This window comes from Octopus bimaculoides, chromosome 13 (assembly GCF_001194135.2).
Source record: "Octopus bimaculoides isolate UCB-OBI-ISO-001 chromosome 13, ASM119413v2, whole genome shotgun sequence".
Lineage (NCBI taxonomy): Eukaryota > Metazoa > Mollusca > Cephalopoda > Octopoda > Octopodidae > Octopus > Octopus bimaculoides.
This window is the reverse complement of record NC_068993.1, coordinates 25,713,129-25,733,530: the sequence shown is the minus strand read 5'-3', so window position 1 is coordinate 25,733,530 and position 20,402 is coordinate 25,713,129. Positions and strand designations below refer to the sequence as shown.

The window sequence follows — 20,402 nt, the reverse complement described above, 5'->3', positions numbered from 1 at the left end:
ATATATATATATATACACATGTATATATATATATATATACATGTATATATATATATATGAATATATTCTCACATACACACCTACACACAGATATGTACAACCACCCTTTGTGTGCATAAATGTAAAGACATACTTAATACAGTAGACATAAGCGGATACATATAAAACATACACATGTACTTGTATGCATATAAATATAAAACAATGATAAATGCATACTAAGGTACACGTGTATACATTTTGTATGCGGATGTGTGTGTGTGTACATATATGTAGACGTGCATATCTGTACATATATTTGTTTTTTATGCATGTATATATGTATGTTATTGTGTGTGTGTGTGTATAAAATTAAAACTACTGTATACACTTATATGCTTACACACATCAATGCATACACATTTACCTACATATGTTGTTAAGTCTCCAGTTAGACAAGTGAGGAGAATACAATAACATGGCTATATTGCATTATTGACTGAATGCATCTCTTTCCCCTCACTTTCTACCCTATAGCTCCAGTAACCCACTACCATTACCACTCAGGAAACTGACCATTAATTTCAGTGCTTGTGTTTAAATGAACACCAAAAACTGCCAAAATCATGCTATTCTTTGCGTTTTAAGTGATCTTCACTAATTTTCAAAGGGTTTGCTGCTTGTAATAATAATAATAATAATAATAATAATAATAATAATAATAATAATAATAATAATAATAATGATAATAATGATAATGATAATAATAATAATAATAATAATAATAATAATAATAATAATAATAATAGTAATAATAATAATTGCTTCTAATATAAATATTATTATTATTATTATTATACTGCTATTATTATTATTATTAATCTTATTATTATTATTATTATTATTATTATTATTATTATTATTATTATTATTATTATTATTATTATTATTTTCAATGAGCCTTCTTTTATGTAAGAGTGTTGTTATGGTCATTTTGTCTGGCAAGTGGCAGTATATAACTCACTAATTGCTGGAAGTCACATGACTGAGGCTTCTGAGGGAGTCACTGAGTGGTTACGGGTGTCTGGGATTGTTTCTTTCTATGCATGCATGTATGTGTGTAGGGATAGGTGCATTGCTGTGTAGGCATGTATTTGTATATGTGTGAGAGTCTCTGAATGTGTGAACATGCTTGTATCTATAAGTATGCCTCTGTAAATGAGTTTATAATTATCCTTATGTATGCACACACACACACACACACACACACACACATATATATATATCTATGTATGTATGGATGTCTAAGGTGTAAATGTTTGTGCTTATGTGGTTAGTGACTATATGAACGCATGTGAAGGGTTTGAAGAAAGCTTTGTGTGTTTGTGTGACTTAATCTATAATTGTGTATTTTTGGATACACACATGCACACACACATATATAAATATACAAGATATACTTATGATATTATTTATATAAAACATTCATGTCCCTATAATACATATATTATATATATTATATATATTATATATATATACAAACATATATAATATATATATATATATATATATATATATATATATATATATAAAAACATCAGCATGGCCGCAGCTCTAAGCTGAAACTATAAACTAAACTAAACTATATATAAAACATATATATATACAGTATATATATATATATATATATATATATATATATATATATATATATATATATATATATATATATATCTGTATAATATGTGTGTGTGTGTGCGTGTATATTATATATATATGGTATGTGTATATATTATATATATATATTTATATGTATGTATATGTGTGTTATATATAATACATACACATGTAGACATCCACACATATGCACACACACATACAAACATATATGTATGTAGGCTTGTATGTGGTATGTTTGTATATATGCATGTATGTATAATTTTGTGTACCTGATGGTTTAGTATTTGTGCAAGCATGCTGTAATGAATGCTTGTTTCTAAGTATGTGTGTCTACACACACACACACACACAATTTCATTTTGTTTCTTCTCTGCTTCTGTGTGTGTGCATGCATGCGTGTGTGAGTGTGTGTGATTACATGTATGTATCCATATGTCTATACATTTGAGCCTGTTTATATGTTCAGATACCTGTGTGTAAGTTATGTCTGTCTAAAACCAAGGGTTCATAGTCTTTATGTAAAGGAAGAAAGGAATTATAGGTGGTGGTGGTGGTAGTGAATTCAGCCCTGACACCCCCCACCCCATCCCCCACTTCTTCCATTCTTTTGTTATGTTGAAGTTTGATGTTGATGTTCGGTTATTGTTAATTTAATATCGGAAAATTCTAGATGTATTATAAGGAGGTGTCTGAGGGTGTGTGAGTGTGGGTATGTGTGAGTGTGGGTATGTGTGTGAGGGAACGACCATATGTGTGTGTGTCTGTGGGTGAAGCCATGTGTGTGTGTGAAGGAGAAATAGTGTGTGTATGTGTGTTTGTGTGCATGTGCATGTCTGTATGGTTGTGTGTATATGACAGACAGAGAGAAAGAGGGAGAAAGAGAGGGATAGAAGAGGAGGAGGAGAGAGAGAGAGAGAGAGAGAGAGAGGGAGAATATGTCTGTGTCTGAGGTAATACATGTGTATCTGAGTTCGTGTATGTTTGTATGTATGTATGTGTTTGTGTTTAAGTTTAGCTTTCACCTACAAACAATATTGTTGTTGTTATAGTTATTAAAGATTATTATTACAGTAAGAATGATTTCTTCTTTCTTTGTTGTTGTATTTATTGTTGATGGTGCTTATATATATATATATATATATATATATATATATATATATATATATATATATATGTAGATAGATATGTATGTATGCATGTGTGTATGTGTTTATATATGTATATATGTCTGTGTGAATACATACATATGTCTATGTCTGTGTGTGTCTGAATATTTATGCCTGTGTATATGTGTGGTTAAGTGTGTGTATGCGTGTGCCTGTGTGCATGAGTATGTGTCTCTGTTTGTATCTATTGCTTATTATTTTTTTATTCTTGTTTACATCGCCATCTTCATTATCATCATGTTCTTGCGTGTGTATCTATAGCTATGCATTTCTGCATACACTTTGTATATCTGTGTGTGTGTGTGTGTGTGTGTGTGTGTTTGTGTGTGTGCATGTGAGTGCACGCATTGATTTCATTACTTTCAATTCCCACCCTGATTTTAAGTATCATAATCACCATTGTCATCATCATCATTATTACCATTAATAATTATATGTGTATGTGTATATATATGTTTGTATTTGTGTGCATGGGTGTCTATATGTATGTGTATGCACACTGTTCAATGCCTTGTACCATTTTTTCTATCATTCCAACATAACAATGTTGTTTATAATAGCAAGATCAAGGGGAAAAAGCAAAGAGAAAAAAAAACATATTTGAAAATAATAAATAATAAATAAATAAACAAACTGTAAAACACTGCGATCATGGGACAGCTGAGGTATTTAATGACCTTTGAAAATTTGTGTTTTATTGTTTTTTCTGCAGCATGTGGAGTGGGCATGGTTGGGTAGGGAGAAAGGGGTTGGGGACTGAACTATTGATTAGATCCTTTATAGAATACAATGGATAGTTTGTTACAATGGGTTCATTTCAGAACACAGACATGCACATATAAACACACACATACAAATATATCAATACATATACACATATATGATGCGTATATATTTGTGTGTGTGTACACACACACACACACAAACACAAACACATGCATAGATATTTGTATACCTATGTAACTGTCTGAAGGTTAATCAAGTCATGAGCTGCTAGAAATAGCAACCAAATCTTCCTCAAATCACTATCTGCTATCTAAAGAAAGGAAAGTATATACTAGGTAATGCAGTTCTAGATACAGAACACCAGAAATAAAAGAAAGGATGGTCATGACTGGAGTGTGTAGGATCAGATTTAGCTGAAAAATAAGCACTAAGACGTTAATATACTGAATTACTGATCAAATAGTCATAGATTTATATTTAATATAGTCATGAAGTGGTATTTTACTTTACCTTTCAAATGTGTTTTACTCCTTTGAAAGTGAAAAGCTTGTGAAATGAGTGACGTGAGTGAGAAGGTAAAGTATAGAGCTTTAAAATCACTTAACTCATGAGAAACCACTTTGCTAAGGAAAACCATCTTTATCATTGTAAAGTTTGTTTTTCAGTGATGGCATAAAAAGTAATGGGTTTGTCATACAGCGTACTATGACTTGTTACAGCCTACCTTTAGCAAGAAGAGAAACTGTTCGTTGTTAGCTGAGGTAAAAGTTGCTCATTGGGATTCTTCCACCATATTAGCTTCAATACTTTCATGACAACCAGCCTTGCACCCCCCAAAAAATACAAGCAAACTGTTTCACATTCTCCTCCATTAACAGGAGCTTTGCTATGGTGCTATGATATTGGACAAGTTTAAGAAGCTTAAAAACCATCTTAATTTCATAAAACATGGCACCTTCCCAACCCTTTTTAAAATCCTCACAAGACCCCTCCCAAAGAGGAATATGAACCATAGTGACATAAGCTACCTGCTGCATCTACAGAGTTATTTGAGGGATCCACTGACTGCATTTTATGTTGCTCTTACAGACAATTACTTCTGTGTATCATCTACATCTGACACCCTCGTTACTGGTCAGCATTCTAGTAAACACACACCATTTTGCAGCAGAAGTCTGGTTTAAGCACCCCATATAAACCCTCATAACTTTTTATTTCTTGGAAATTTTAGAAATTTTTTTTGCAAATTTATGTTCTACACACAGGGATTCATATGATTATGCAAATAGAAATAATAATAATTTTGTTGAGTGTGTGATTTAAGGATGATTCAGCTATTGTTATTAGCACATCTCACAACTAACTCTGATACCTTCCTCATTTCTTTGTCATTCAGATATGTATTGATGTTTTTCAATATTTTCCCCCACAAAACTGATCTGCTTTCAGCAAGATTGGCTCTTGACCAATTCTTTATTATGAAGCAAGAAGGCTGTGTTATCAGAGTTAAGGTGTATGCTCTAAGGCATACAGGAATGAAAGCTGTTTGACAAATTTGAGTAGCAGAGGAACAGAAGTAGAAACAAAGCCACAGTTTGGTCTTTGATAGATTAGGTTGAATGCACCACTCAATCTCAAACAAATGGGAACAGCTTTTCAGTGGTATTTTGCTCACATGCTTGAGATGCACAGTAGGCTGGATCACAGGATAGACTTCAAAGTGAATCTCAACAACCTGGCATGATCTGTCATGATCCTTAACAACTGATGTTGAGTGTTGCAAAAAAAGAAAAAAAAAAAGAAAAAGGAAAAAAAACCCACACCCACTAGAACACAGGAATTGATGGCTAGCTGCACGGTGGGCGAATTACCTAGTTTGGATGGTCTACCCTACAAACTTGATGTTTCTATGCTAGACATTTTTGATGAGTTCTTTGAAGCAGAATGAAAGAATTCCAAGAACTGTAAGTTGTGGCGTGGTAGCTGAGAAAAGGACCCAAAACAAGTGGGATCATATTGATCACTTTTGACTAAACACAAATTTCAAACTAACATGGCAGTCCAGAGAAATAGGACGAATGCTGCTAATCAACAGCAGCATTCGTCTTATTTCTATGGACTGCTACATTAATTTGGCAATAGATATTAATACCTTGTACTGCTGCTGTATCTCTCCTTTAGAGAGATTTAGAAATTATAACATTTCTAATTACAAATTTCAAAATTTTGGTAATGTATTAGTGAAGAGGTTGGTGCTTGTTGCCAGTGGTCTAATTGATAATGTAGGGACATGTGCCATCCCAAACATATCTAGCTACAACACTGATAGCTATTCTGATTCCAGTCTTTTTCTGGGGTCATCAAGTCTTTGAGGAAAATAATATTGGAGTTTGGACTGGATATTCTTCAAAAGTTCTTTACACTGATAATCTCTCTGAGAATTATTGAAAGCATTTCAAGCAACATTGAGGTCAACATGCTAAAGACCAAATTACTTCAACTTAATTACAAAGAATACAGCTTTTTAATAACATGAGGGAAGAGGTGATAATAAAGGTGGAATTCTGCTTTGAGCGACCCATATAACTCCACATAACTTTTTTATTTTTTGGAATTTTCAGAAAATGTTCATGAATTTTGTTCTTCACATGAGAATTCATATGATTATGAAAAAAATATTTTTGATCCCCCCCTATCACCTAAATTCTAAAAGTTTCAACCTTTTTCGAATTTTCTTTTTAAATCAAAGTTTAAAAAAGGGACAGTCAAGATATTTTGCTTAAATCCCAGCAATGAACCAATCTTGGGTACATCATCATTCCATGAAATGTGTTTTTGAGGGGAAAAATATTGAAAAACATCAATACATGTATGAATGACAAAGATATGAGGAAGGTATCAGGTAGTTGTGAAATGTGCTAATAACAATAGCTGAATCATCCTTAGATAGACCTTCTTTTAATATTCTAACTAGGCCTCTCTCTAATCTAGTATTGCTATTCCCTTACTAAACGGTATCAGTTCTGCTTCAGTTGCTCAGTTGTTGACAACTGTTCCTGGCAACATCCACTTAACTAATTTGCTAATCTGGTCTCTGTAAGCTTTGGGAAAGGCACATTTAAATTCCAGTAATCAGGTTTCTGTTTATGAAACCTATCAAGGTTGACTGAATTAAAGAAAACAAAACTATCCTTTTCTTTGGCCTACAGTATACTCTATTCAGGTATGATCTGGATGACCTGATGCAATTTGTCCATGTCTACATTGGCACATTTGAGAAATCCAGTCATTTCCTGTCAGACAATTGGAAACATCTGAGAAGGTATGCGAGGCTTTTGCACTCCATCTTCTATTAGCTAGCTTCACACTGTTCCAGTGCCTCCAAGATGCTGTTGCAGTCCCCAACTAATCAAGGAGTAGGATGTTTCCAAGAAAGATTCTTAAGGCCTAAAGAAATGCAGCTAGTAGATGGTTAGTAGTGGGAAGGTATGATCATCACTGGTATTCACATCCAGCAATATTGACTTAACCTCTGGTTTCAGGATGTTTATGTCTAGTAACCTCAGGTTATTGGCAGAAGGTGGCATTGCTTCCAGTGTAATCTCAGGGTTTGTGCAGTCAAACTGCCTCTTCTGAGTATGGTTATGTTCGATAAAATTGGATAAGAGATAAGAACTACTTACCTTATTCCTGTGGAAGAACAGGTGATCTGCACTTCTAACTTATTATGAGTATTTCTACCAGTCATAATTTTTGTTTATTGTCTCCTAGAAGTTTGATGTTGTTTTTAGGATTTCCATGTGAGTTTATAGGTATGATGTAGTCACCATGTGTAACGTTTGTGCATTGTTGTATATGTCTAGTTAATTCATTGTTGTTTGTGTTTATGATGTTTTTTGTTCACTTTGTGAATGTTGTTCTTATTGCTGGTTTTAGTGCAGATTGGATTGTGTTTGTGTTTGTTGTGGTGTTTGCAAGGTTAGTGCTGTCTGTGATGGTGGTGGAATTGATATTGATATTGTGAAATGTTTTCCCATTTTCAAATCTCTCAATTTTATGTGAGGGCAGATTTGTTTTGTCCTTTTGTCTCTCTTCTTACAGAGACAGTTTTCCACTTTTTCATCTTTGTCACTCTTATTACAAGACATGTCAGGATGATTTGAAGTAGTAGAGTTATGTCATGTAATGTGCTGGAGTTAGAGTTCGACGATTCTGTTGCTTCTAGTAAAGATGTTCCTGTTGTTATTGTTGCCATGAGGAGAAGGTTCTGTTGCTGTTTTTGTTCATGCTGCTGCTGATGTTACTACTGCTCCTGTTTTCACAGCTGCTGCTGCTGCTACAATCTTACTTTTGGAGTTGTTGTTGTTGTTCTGTTCTTGTTGCATGCTGTTGTTGTTCCTTTTTACTTGATTGTGACATTGACAGCAGTGGGTGGGCTTCTTTCATTTGCCCTCTGCTGAAGACAGGGAGCACCATATATGAGACATCTTGGTCTTCAGTTCTCTACCATTACATGCCCAAGAGGTTCTTGCTGGTAAGTAAAACAGATCAGGGATTGCTTTGAGTCTTTCCTGAACTGTTTGGATCAAGAACTCCATTCCTGTTGCTGACCAGTTCCCCTTACACAACTTGTGCATGTCTGATATTTGGGTTTCCTCTTCTCTGTACAACATAGCTGGCATCAACTAATGTTTATTTCTGGCAGCACGTCTACCATGCTCACCTTTGCTATGTGTTGGCCAAGATATAAGGATTAATTTCTCATATAGAAATACACACACACACACACACACACACACACACACACACACACACACCTGTATGTGTGTGTGTGTAAGTTGAGGCAGATACAAAGGGCTTAGGCAGTGGCCTTATCCTTTACCACTCAGGTGAAAATAATGGCAGAATGAATTCAGCAACCACTGATTTCTTATAAAAAATTTTTTCATTTACAACAAAAAGTTCCAGACAATCAATTATACAAGACTATTAGATACAGAGCTAATGGGGCTTTACTTTAGTAGTTTACAGAAACTCTAACTCTATGGAGTGCTTTCCCCTGTCTTTCCTGATAAGAAATTTCATTAATGTTTATAAGTATCTAAATAAGTATCATTTAATGCTAATTATAAGTTACATTTAAATTTTCATACATGTTGACTTCAAAAATAATATTCATATTTAAAGGTCTGGTATGACATATAAAGGCTCTGTACTGTAATATATAATAGTTCTAACTTTTGTCCATAATTTTTATAATTTAAACTACAATAATATGTCCAATAGCTGGATAAATAACATTATAAATACCCTCTTTACGTATTTAATATTTTTACATAATATTTCTAAAACATGTTTTCATTATCAAATTTAAAGGGCAGAAATCTGTTTGTAAAAGAAACATTTGTATGATAGCATTATAGAAAAAATGTTTATAGAATTCTTTAGGAAGGAACATTTAATTATTTACCGCAAAATATTGATTTCTTAAACTGGCACATGATTGTAAGTTTGTAGTTGAGGAGTATATAACGAGCACTTTCTTTAATCAACTTTGCAAATGAGCAAGTAATACCAACCTAAGTAAATTTGCAGATTTTAAACTCAGAACAAAGTGACAAAACTAATATTGTTAGATGTTTTTTACTGCATCTTTTTTTGCAGCAAAACTAGGAAGGACCTAATTTAACAAAGTGTGTCCCATCCAAGAGGTTGATTTGCTTGAGAAGCACAACAATATTAAGATATCAGGGACTGACTGACTGTGCTTTAATTTTTTAGAATATTTTGTAATGTGAAAACATCAAGTATGGCTGTAGATTGTATATATAATTTAAAACAACTAAAAATGTGGAACTTCTGTTTAAAATAACATCTTCCAATCTTTCCATGCAAGAATGGAAAAGGGGACATTAAAATTATGATGACTAACATTTGTGATTTTATATGCCCATAGCTAACCTCTTAAGAAGGATTTAAAAAGTTATGTTGTAACTTTGTAGCAAATCTAAAATAATGCTCTTTTACCAGTATTTTGTAAAATTTTTAATAAAAACGTAGGCTTGTTCAAGTAGCTTTGCATAGATTTGCAGTTTTTTTCATTTGAAACAAAATTTTAAACTGAAACTTTTGTAGGATTGCAAATTAAAGAACTGATAAAAGATGCCAAGATGAAGTTATGTAAAACTCCTGGTAACCATTTGATTTTTTAGTTGAATCTTAGGAGACCTTAAAGATCCATATTACAAATGAGTTGTTAATGACATGATAGATAATTTTCATCATATTCTAGTAAATAATGGGGGATTTAAGTGCAAGTGTAGAGGTATGGTTTTGGGGGTTAAAAAGTTAGAATCAGATTCAATCCCTCTACATTGCACATTATGCAAGTGTCTTCTACCATAACTTCAAGTTCATCAATACCTTGTGATTGAAATTTAATAAACAGAAACTGAATTAATAAATAGAAACTGCAGGGAATCTTGCAGTGTGTGTATGTGTGTGTGTGTGTGTGTGTGTGTGTGTGTGTGTGTGTGTGTGTGTGTGTGTGTGTGTGTGTGTGTGCATGCGCATGTGTCTTCTCTCTCTTTCTTTTTTTCTCTCTCTCTTTGAGTAATATTTCATATCAGGAAAAGTTGTAAATATTGTCAAATAAAACAGAAAACTGCTACTTTACAAACACTGTCCCTTGAGATAGTTATTCTGTATCAAATTACAAACACTTCCTTGCTTCTTTCACCATCAAAAATGCAGAGAACAACAGTGTTCTTTTTTTTTTTTTTACCAGTAGTGATATATAAGATAAATAAGGTCAATGTTATTGCTGAGATATTATGCTAATGAAATATATGAAAGCCAGTGGAACATTAATTAGTGTGTTCTTGCTGTATGTGGTGTTTGAAATGTAACAAGCCCTGTAAATATGCATGAAAATAGTTGCAGCATCAATGCACACAGATGGTCATTGTGTTTCAATGTTTGTTGGGATCAATGAAATATACATAAAAAACAAATTATGCATGAAAACTAAATTTAAAAAAAAACTTCTGTTGAACGTAAGCTTTAGTAAGTGTCATTTAGTTTTTAAAATCTGGTGATATGGGAAAATCTCTGATAACATATTCAGATAAATGGTAATCAAAATTAATAGAAAAAAAACTATCAATGTTCCAAATTACTAACTAATATTATATATTATGGCTTTTATAAAGCAATATATTGCCATGCTTCCTTGTTTCAGGTGGTTAATTAACCTACAGAAATGCGTTGCGTCAGTGTAAATAGAGATTTCTTTGTGCATGTATTACAAGACTCATGGTTACATTAAAAGCAGAATATCGTAGTCAGCAGTTATACTATAGACCTTAATGACAGGATCACATGATAGGTTCACATGATAGGATCACATGACCTTGAATCATAAATAAATTAGCCCTTGAAAAATTCGCATAAAATCTCCATTAAGAATAGAAAAATTCATTGGAAATTAGGAAAAATTAAAATAAAATATGTAAAGAACTGCATAAAGACATTTTTCAGTTTGATATATCTAAACAAAAAGCTGCTTCACATTCATACCTGCATACATACATACATACATACATAGGTACAAAGACACATAAATACATACCTACATACATACCAGCATACATACACACACACAAACTGACAGATATATACATACATACAGACAATCAGGCAGACAGACAGTTATAGATATACACTTGCATATAAAATATGTAGATGCATATAATCTGAGTGCAATACATTTTGAATTTATAAAAGAATTTGAAAATTTATACCAGCATTTATGCTTTATATGTATAAGACAATTAATTCAAGCACACACACCAACACACACACACACACACGCACGCACGCACGCACACACATGCACACACACACACACACACACACAAGTGCACTCACACACATATATGAACACACTCATGTACATATGTGTGTGTGTGTGTGTATGAACTTGTACACATCTTCAACATCTTTTGCCAATTCAGAGTGTATAACAAGCATGCACCCACACCTCATACATATATAATTTACATCATTCATACATTTCGTATTGAATTTTTTCAACTCATTCATCATTCCTAATTTTTAGATATTTCTTGCTTTTTTTTCACTCTGTAAAGATTTGGAAACATGTCTTTCTAATGTATTTTATATAGGGGTGTGTGTATGTGTGTGTGTCTGGTTTTTAGTGTCAGTACATTTTGAAAGGTGTTTTAGTCACACAGTAGATCAAAAAAAGTTGGGTGGAGGGTAAAAATGTTACGTATGCGCTGACATACATCTTGAGATTTCAACTAAAGGGTGGCATGTGATTTTAAAATATTTCTATTCAGATATGTCTGGGAGAGAAGGAAAGGAGGTAAGTCTATTAATTGACAAGAAGAGCTCTACCACTCAGATATAGTATTAATTAAGTAAAATTATTTAGGGTTCTATATGGTTTAGTGAGTTTGAAAAGACACAGCCAAAAGAAAAGTTGTTCCATTGAACAGCAAGTAGATCCCCAGAATTAACTTTCCTCATAAGGTTTGTCATTGTGTTTGAAAGCAAGAAACACTGAGTGGGTGACAATGTAAGGATGCAACTAAAAGGTTTGAGTGAGTAGAGTACAGTTGAAGTTGTTGTTATTCCATAGCCCCAGCTTAGTTCTGTCCTACAGCATGCAGGCAACCAGCTAAATGACCAAGCTGACCCACAAATCTATTTTTCCTACTACACCATGTCTCTGCCTAGTTGAAGGTGAATGCCACACATTCCTGTATGTAGTGCATGATAATGTATATAGAGTGCAGTGTGACAGCCTGCACCACCACCACCATTGCTGGAGTATTCATAAAGAATAAGTTTGTTGTAGTTTGAGTGAAATGTGGTGAACTGATGATATTACCCTAGAAAGACATTCATAGATAAGAAGGTGACATTAGAAAATGCAAATTTTTGATATACCTTAATTTAAGACAACAGGGAAACACCATTATACTTTAACTTGTTGTCTTCCACGCTGAACATGGAATTATACTTATCAACAAAGTATTGGTAGTAACACTAGTCCAAGCAACTTATATTATTGGTGTTATTATTGATAAGATGGTTTTAGATGATAATAGTGTTGCATACTCTTGGTTAGCTCTGTATGAACATAACACAGAAATAGCCAGCTGTATGTTTGCAAGACACTGTAAATTCCAAGACCCTTCATAGTTCTATTTGGCCCAAGATCGACTGCTGTTGTTCTGCCATTGTTTGTGCAAAGATGTAGTGTCTCTCTTCAAGAAATCAACATTACATTGCTCTATACATCAAGACATACATTTCATGACATAATCATCATATCACAAACTTCTTCTCATGTTGTCTTAGTGTTTACATCACATTTCATCTTTCTCTCATTTCTACTCCGACCACATCGTTATATTACACAATTCTGTCAATATTAAACTAACATTTTTCTGAATTATTCTTTTCCCTTTGTACAGACATTGATGAATGTGCTTCAAGAAATGGTGATTGTCAACAGATCTGTATGAATGTAGATGGTTCTTACTATTGTGAATGTCACAGACCAGGCTTTATGCTGTCTAATGAAGATAACAAAACCTGTCTAGGTAAATTTTTGTCTTCTTCATGTTTTTTACTGTTTTGTTTTGTTTTTTATCCTATGATTTCATTGATGAGAGGAAGTACTACTTTTTACATAATTTTTCTTCTTAGTTAACACATTTAAGTAATCTGAAATTACTGTACAATTCCAAGACTAAAATATTTACATTATAAAATAAAGAAAGAAATTAATAATGAGTTGAATTGAAGCCTTAATTTTAGAATACAGAACAACATAGGTAGTATAAATTTTGTTATGTGTAAATGTATCAGATCACACACATCAAACTTAATTTAACATTGCATGTTTGTAATGCTTTCTGGAACTAAACTAGGTTTAGTGAGGTTTTTGTGTTCAGTTTCACACTTTATGTATTTAATATTCCATTAGAAAAAAAATAATAAAATTTAAGATTTCAGCTACATAATAGCTGTTAAAGACCCTAACTGGGGTTGATGTAGCTATTCTGTCATAATTGAACTTTCTGTTACCTTAAATTGTATCATAAGCCTTTTTCACTACAAAACTAAAATATTTTCAAACATGCTTGCAAAATGACAAGTTTAATTTACTTGAAGTTTACTTTTGATTTCAAATTTTTTTTTATTATTGTTTTGAGTTTTTTCTTTTTATTGTTTCATTTTTTTTTCTCTTCATTCATTGTTTTGTCTGAAGTTGTTCAAAACTGGCGCAATATGCCAATAGGTTGGAGAAGGAGACTGCCAAAACCTGTATCATCATCATCCAACTTCATTTTAGACTCTCCTCATCTAACTGGTCGTAAAGGTGATGGTACGTTTAAAAAACAAGGGAATGAAACACAGGAATCTGGTAATATGTGGGAAATTATTAATAGATGTGTACACAGTTTTTACTGATTAGTGGATGGATACACTGTTTTCATTAATTAGTGAATGTATATGCACTATTTTTACTAATTAGTGGATGTATATGCATTGTTTCCACTAATTAGCAGATGTACCTGCACTGGTTTCACTAACTCTGCTGTATATGTGCAATAAACAATTCACTAAAGACAAGTGCATGTTTTTACCCACTTTGGCTTTCACATTCAAAGACAAGTTTGTTTTGCTGTATTATATTTACTGGACATAGCATGATTCATTTGATGTGCACTGCAAGCCTGAGTGACAGTTTGAAGGAAAATTAACTGAGAAAAGTGAATAGTGGCAGTGGATAGTGACAGCACCAGCTGATATATCCATGAATTAACTGTGTCAAGATGAATGGATGTGTAAAGCAAATAGAGGACATATGTTTAATGCAGAAGTTCTATAGAGTGAGGGTAGTTCCATAGGACTACACTATTGTTTTGTAGCATTATGGAACTGGTATCATATCATTTGGAGAGTTAATCTAATCAGATTTGTTGTGATGTTTTATTAGTCATTAATAATGTCTAAAATGAGATGTTGTAATGTTTTACAATCAGTTATCAAGTCTAAACTGATTAGTTGTCATGTAAGCTAAAATAGGCAATAAGAAAATTACTGTCTAACAGTGACTTATGTATAAAAGGACTGCGAAGTTTATCATAACAGCTATTATTGGAACAGAACAAGTCTTTTCCAAATAAAAGTAAATAGATAAACAGAAACATAAAAGTGTATACACAGAGCCAGAAAGAATTGGAAGAAAGGGTGGCAGTAAGGAACAATATCCAGAAGTTGGAAGAGAGACTAGACATCAACTCTACTTGACTAGGTGAGAAGCTGAAAATAAAATGTTTGCTAAAATTCTGTGAAGTGAGAATCAGAGCCTGAGGTGTTCTGGATTGCAAAGCAGTGAATCAGTTTGAATCAGCTCATGATAGTGAAAAGTATGCGTCTAACGATGGTGGTGTGCTCACCCTCACTGATGTGAAGAGAAAGTTATGGAAATGCTTGATTGAGTAGAATGGCTGGGAAAGAAAGGGACTTCACCAAGTGGGGCCAGCAGAGGGACCATCCACTGAAATTGACAACTTTATAAAAAAAGCAGTTAAGGATATGAAGGCAAAGAAAGTAGCCAAACTAGCAGGAGTAAGCTGCTGAGATAATGAGAATAGACAACAAAGTAGGACTACTTATACAGTAATCTCTTGCATAATCAACCAAGTGGCATGACAGTATTGTTATCAATTATCACACAAGTAAAGGAAATGATCGAAAAAGAAGCAACTATAAAGATTAAAAAGAATTGTCTAACTTTCAAGGGTTGGCTGAAAATTCATAGGTTGACCCAGATACTCTCATGGAGTGTGACCAGATGAGGTTTATTTTTCAACGTAGTCCCTCTTGTGGTTCACACATTTCTTCCATCAGTGTTGCAGTGCTTGCATCCCATTGGTGAAAAAGCTTTCATCCTGTTTAAAAGTAAAAATCATCAACAGCAGATATGACATCATCATCACTGTGATACTGGTTCCTAGCTAAGTGCTTTTTCATGTTGGGGAACAGATGCTAGTCAGATGGGGCCAAATTAGGAGAATGGAAAGGGTGATTAATCAGTTCAAAGCCAGTCATGCACAGCAGCCATTGAAACCGAGGACTTGCATGCTGGAGCATTATCCCGATGAAACAAGACCCTTTTCCATCAGTTTTCCTGAGGATTTGGTCTTGAGAGCCTTTTGTAACTGCCTCAGCAAATTGACATAGTACTCTCCATTGATGGTGTGGCTCTTTTAAAGATATTCAATAAACGAAATACATTTTGCATCCCAAAAAACTGAGACCATCACCTTTCCTGTAGAGGAAACGACTTTGGCCTTCTTTTGAGCAGTGAAGAGGGGTGTTTCAACTGCAATGGATTGTCTCTTTGCCTATGGCTTAAAATGATGAACTCAATACTCATCCCGAGTTAGGAAATATTCAATGAAACCAGCAGGATCTGTCTCAAACATTGCTAGATTTTTCTGTGATGTGATCAACTTGGTACACTTTTGATCAGGTATCACAAGATATGGCAGCTGCTAAACAGAAACGTTCATCCTGTCAAGTTCATCGAGCAGAATATTCTCCACTTTTACATGGCATATGCTAACAGCACTGACTATTTGATTTATAGTTAATCGCTTGTTATCCATTAGCATGTGGTGAACACAATCAATGTTTTCCTCGGTAGTGGCAATTGCAAGATGTTCAGATCTTGGGTCATCTTCAAGACTCTCCCTTCCCCTCCTAAATTCAGCTGCCCATTTTTGCACTGTTGATAAAGCTGAAGTGTCATCCCCCTAATGTAGCAATTTGGTCAGTATGCATATCATTGGGGGCTAAACCCCATTTCTGCAAATGCTTGATAATGCCATAATGTCCATTTTCAAGAAAAATAGTTACTAGTTACTTTTAAAGTCGTCTTTGAACAGTCAAATGTCAGTTTACTTAGAAAGAAACAATGCAGTTATTAATGCAAAGTGTTTACATTAATGCATGCAAGATTTCACAGCTTTAGCATTATTCCTTCATAATCAGCCTATGAACTTTTCAGCCCACTCTCATATGCAAATAAAAGAAGTTTTAGTACAAATTATTAGGAATAAATTCAGATGCGATGCAGTTCTGGTTTGTGCCAGGATGGAATATTGTTGATGTCCTTTTCCTATTGTGACAGCTCATGGAGTTTTTAACAAAGAGTAACCCACTTTACTCAGCATTCATTGACCCAGAGAAAGCCATTAACAAGGTTCCACATTCAGTAGTTTGATTAAGAAAATTAGGGGTAGATGAATTGCTTGTGAGGACCATGTAAGCCATGAAATCTGAGGAAAAGGAAGACCAAAAAAAGGTATGGGAAGAAGTGGGGAACTCTGATCTTAACAGAGTGAACCTCACAAAGGAAATAGGAAAGGACTGCAACATGTGGTGAAACACTGAGTTGAATAAGCCCCAGAAGACCTACACAAACATAAAAATTTCATAAAATAATAATAATTGTAATTATGATGTTGGTAGGATTTCCATGAAATTCTTCAAAGGATCACACCATATCCATAAGGGCCATATAATCTTTCAAGTATTTCTTGACTGTGATAACTCAAGCTATTGTAAACACAGTCTATAGGTTGAGCTGCTAGATCAACTGTTGAAATAACAGACCGGAATTGGATCCGGAATGAAACTGAAATAGGAATTAGATTGGAAGAAAATGAATATCTGACTTTAATTCTGGACAAATGTCTGTCCACAAGAAATAATTAGGATTTGTTGGCAACTACCAGATAAAGAAGCATCTTTGTCATTTCTTTCACCTTTTAAGGACATTTTGTATATATAATCCCTTTGAGATATACTAAAGGGCTTATGTATCCAAAATGGAGATGAGTCTAGTGTGTCTACTTCTTTGAATGCAGGAGTAATATCTAACAAATTTAAGTTTTATATTTATGAAAATCTCTCTATAGCAAAGTCAACAGATTGTTTCCACTTCTTACACTCTTAATATTTCTGGACATTATCTTTGTGTTAAAAGTTCATAATTCTCTGGCTCCACATGATATGAAAATTGTATTAACAGAAAAGAAAATTTCTTTGTATCAATGAGTTTGCAACCCAAGGTTTATGAAGTATTGTCTAGAAAGATCATTTTTATGAAAGAATACAAACGTACACAGAGACACACTGCTGACCAATAGTTTTAAAATTTCAGATCGACTGCTTTGAGTAATGATATTCTTTAAAGTTATTTGTGACTAATATTTGTGAACAGTTTTAAATTTTGCTTTGTTCCCTACAATAAATCTAATTCCTGAGCATTACTTCAATGTTTGAACAGCACATGAATATCTTAGCACATGTGTAACACATGTGACACATGTAGGAAACATGCATGTATATGCACATGTGTATGTCTCATTTGAATGAGTTGTGACTAAACTGGAATCAATTTAACTGAAGTAACCTAAATGTTCTTTTTTTCCTATAAAAATAAAGTGAATGAAAAATATTCCATCAACAGGAAACTTAGTATAAATCCAGGTTTGTCTTCCATATAATAAGTAAGTATATTTTTTAAATGTTTTTATCAGAATAACAGGTGTGTGAAAAGTAATGGTAGAATATGAATTTCAAATATCAAATTTCCATCAAATATTTTTAGGAATTTTTTTATAACAAAGGTAAGTCAGAGGAAGTAATTCTTTAGTGAAATGGTTATACTGACAACAGAAATACCTCAAACAAATCACCAAGAAATCATTGTTGTTGACTAAATCTTTCTCGTCTTCATGTTTCTTACTCTAACCATAAATCTGCCTCTAATCTTTAGTAAATTATAGGTTCCTCTGCAAGGCTTCTTTTTAATGATGAGACCTTGCAAATTTACCCTATTTAATATACCTGCAAGTGGTTCACCTTACTTTCTGGCAAGGATAAATGCATATGATCATCTTAGCAAGCAGCTACAAACAGAAAAGGAAGATGAGAGCTGTATCCAGTTTCATTAAAATAAGAAGCATCACCTCAAGGACTTTCCATAATTATACTTCATCTGTCATGCATTGAACCTATATACTCCTGTTTTGTAGACATCGATGAGTGTGCTGAAGGCTTTGGTTGTGAATATGACTGTGTGAACACCAATGGCAGTGCCTACTGTGCTTGTGCAGTTGGTTTTGAATTGGCACCAGACATGAAGAACTGTACAGGTAATTAATAGTTTTATTATCCTATCTATAAAGTTTCTTTCATAAAGTCATACCCCATCACCATTTTTTGTTAATGTAAAAAAAAAAATATGGAATATAGTTGATTCATTTGATTGCAGTATATTACTGGTTCATACTGTGTGATTTCAATGTGTGATTTCAATGAACTATTCAGATCTTGATAAATCAATTTTCTTGGGCATTTTGTCTATCTGAAACTTTTCCACAGTATCAAAATAATTGGGAAACTCTGTTCTAATTATAATCATTATATTCGTTTAAAAAACTAAATATATCTTGTGTTTATTAAATTAATAATTGTTAATAATAATTACATTAATTAGTATTTGAACACTGGACATCTGTGTATATAAATTATTTACAAGTGTGTCACATTTTACTCTCTGCCTCTCTTCTTTCATCTAATCTATTTTCTAGTCTATTCTCTCCCAAAATATATAAAAACCATCCAAAATTCATCAAACCCCTAAATATTATTTTTGACAGAGATTCCTTGTAAATTTCATTGACAGGGTCAACTGCTGCTGGTATTGCTGCTGGTGGCAATGAGAAACTAATGGAAAACTGAAGAATATTTTTTCTGTTTTCCTCTTTTCTTCATTCCATATTTCTTTATTACTAATTTTCTTTGATTTCTTCTTCCTTTTCTTTATCTTTCTTTCCATTCACTCTTTTCATTCATCTACCTTTCCTCCCCCACTTTCTTCCTTCTTCCCTTCCTATCAGTTCCCCCCCCCCCTCTTCAGCTTTCTTTCTATACCATTGCCGCTGCCATCAGGAGAACATCATTCACACCATCTTACTTCTACTGCCACCACCCTCACCACCCTACTTCCTGCACACCACACATCTTAAGCAAGTGGTTTCTCATCACATCAACAAAAAGAAACAGAAGATAGGAGGGAAGAGGAAGAGGAGGGGGAGGAGACTGAAAGGAAAATAAAGTAGCAGAAGGAGAAGCCTAGGTCTAGACAGACCATAAAATTTCAGTGCCATTGTAACAACTCAGCTGAAAACTGACTACTTCACACACACACACACACACACACATGCAAGGCATACTCAAACACATTACACATGAACACAAACACACATACACAAACACATTATACTCATCCAACATTGAGATCAATACTAGACACTTGTTTTGGTGCAGTAGATTCTTATCAACACTGCCAACAACTGCAGTATATACTTCCATTTTGCTTGCCGATGCACAGACAGACCTATACGATCAGCTAGACTCCCCTCGTTAAAATGGTATGCTAGCCATTATGAAACATGTCCAAGGCCTGCTCATTAGATACAGTATTATATTTGACATGATATTCATGTGTGCTTCATTAATCAATTAAATAAATGAAAATTATAAAATTGAGATTTACTGTGTTCCTCTTCAGACAGGGTGTAGTTTAGGGTACTAGGTGGTGTAGAGTTATATTATTTTAATCATATAGGAAATGGTACATAGTGTATGCTGTGTGTAGGTATTTTGTGTGTGTGTGTGTGTGTGTGTGTGTGTGTGTGTGTGTGTGTGTGTGTGTGTGTGTGTGTGTGT

General features: G+C 33.6%; 1 protein-coding gene across 1 annotated transcript in view; it reads left to right on the top strand.

The window, feature by feature from the left end:
- The window catches only part of LOC106871923 (fibrillin-1), a 694,404-nt gene that overhangs the window by 419,360 nt on the left and 254,642 nt on the right, over positions 1-20,402 (top strand). The window contains exons 12-14 of the mRNA XM_052972376.1: positions 13,058-13,186; positions 13,858-14,013; positions 18,704-18,823. Coding sequence (XP_052828336.1) covers positions 13,058-13,186; positions 13,858-14,013; positions 18,704-18,823 — 405 coding nt within the window. The remainder of the gene's footprint in view (positions 1-13,057; positions 13,187-13,857; positions 14,014-18,703; positions 18,824-20,402) is intronic.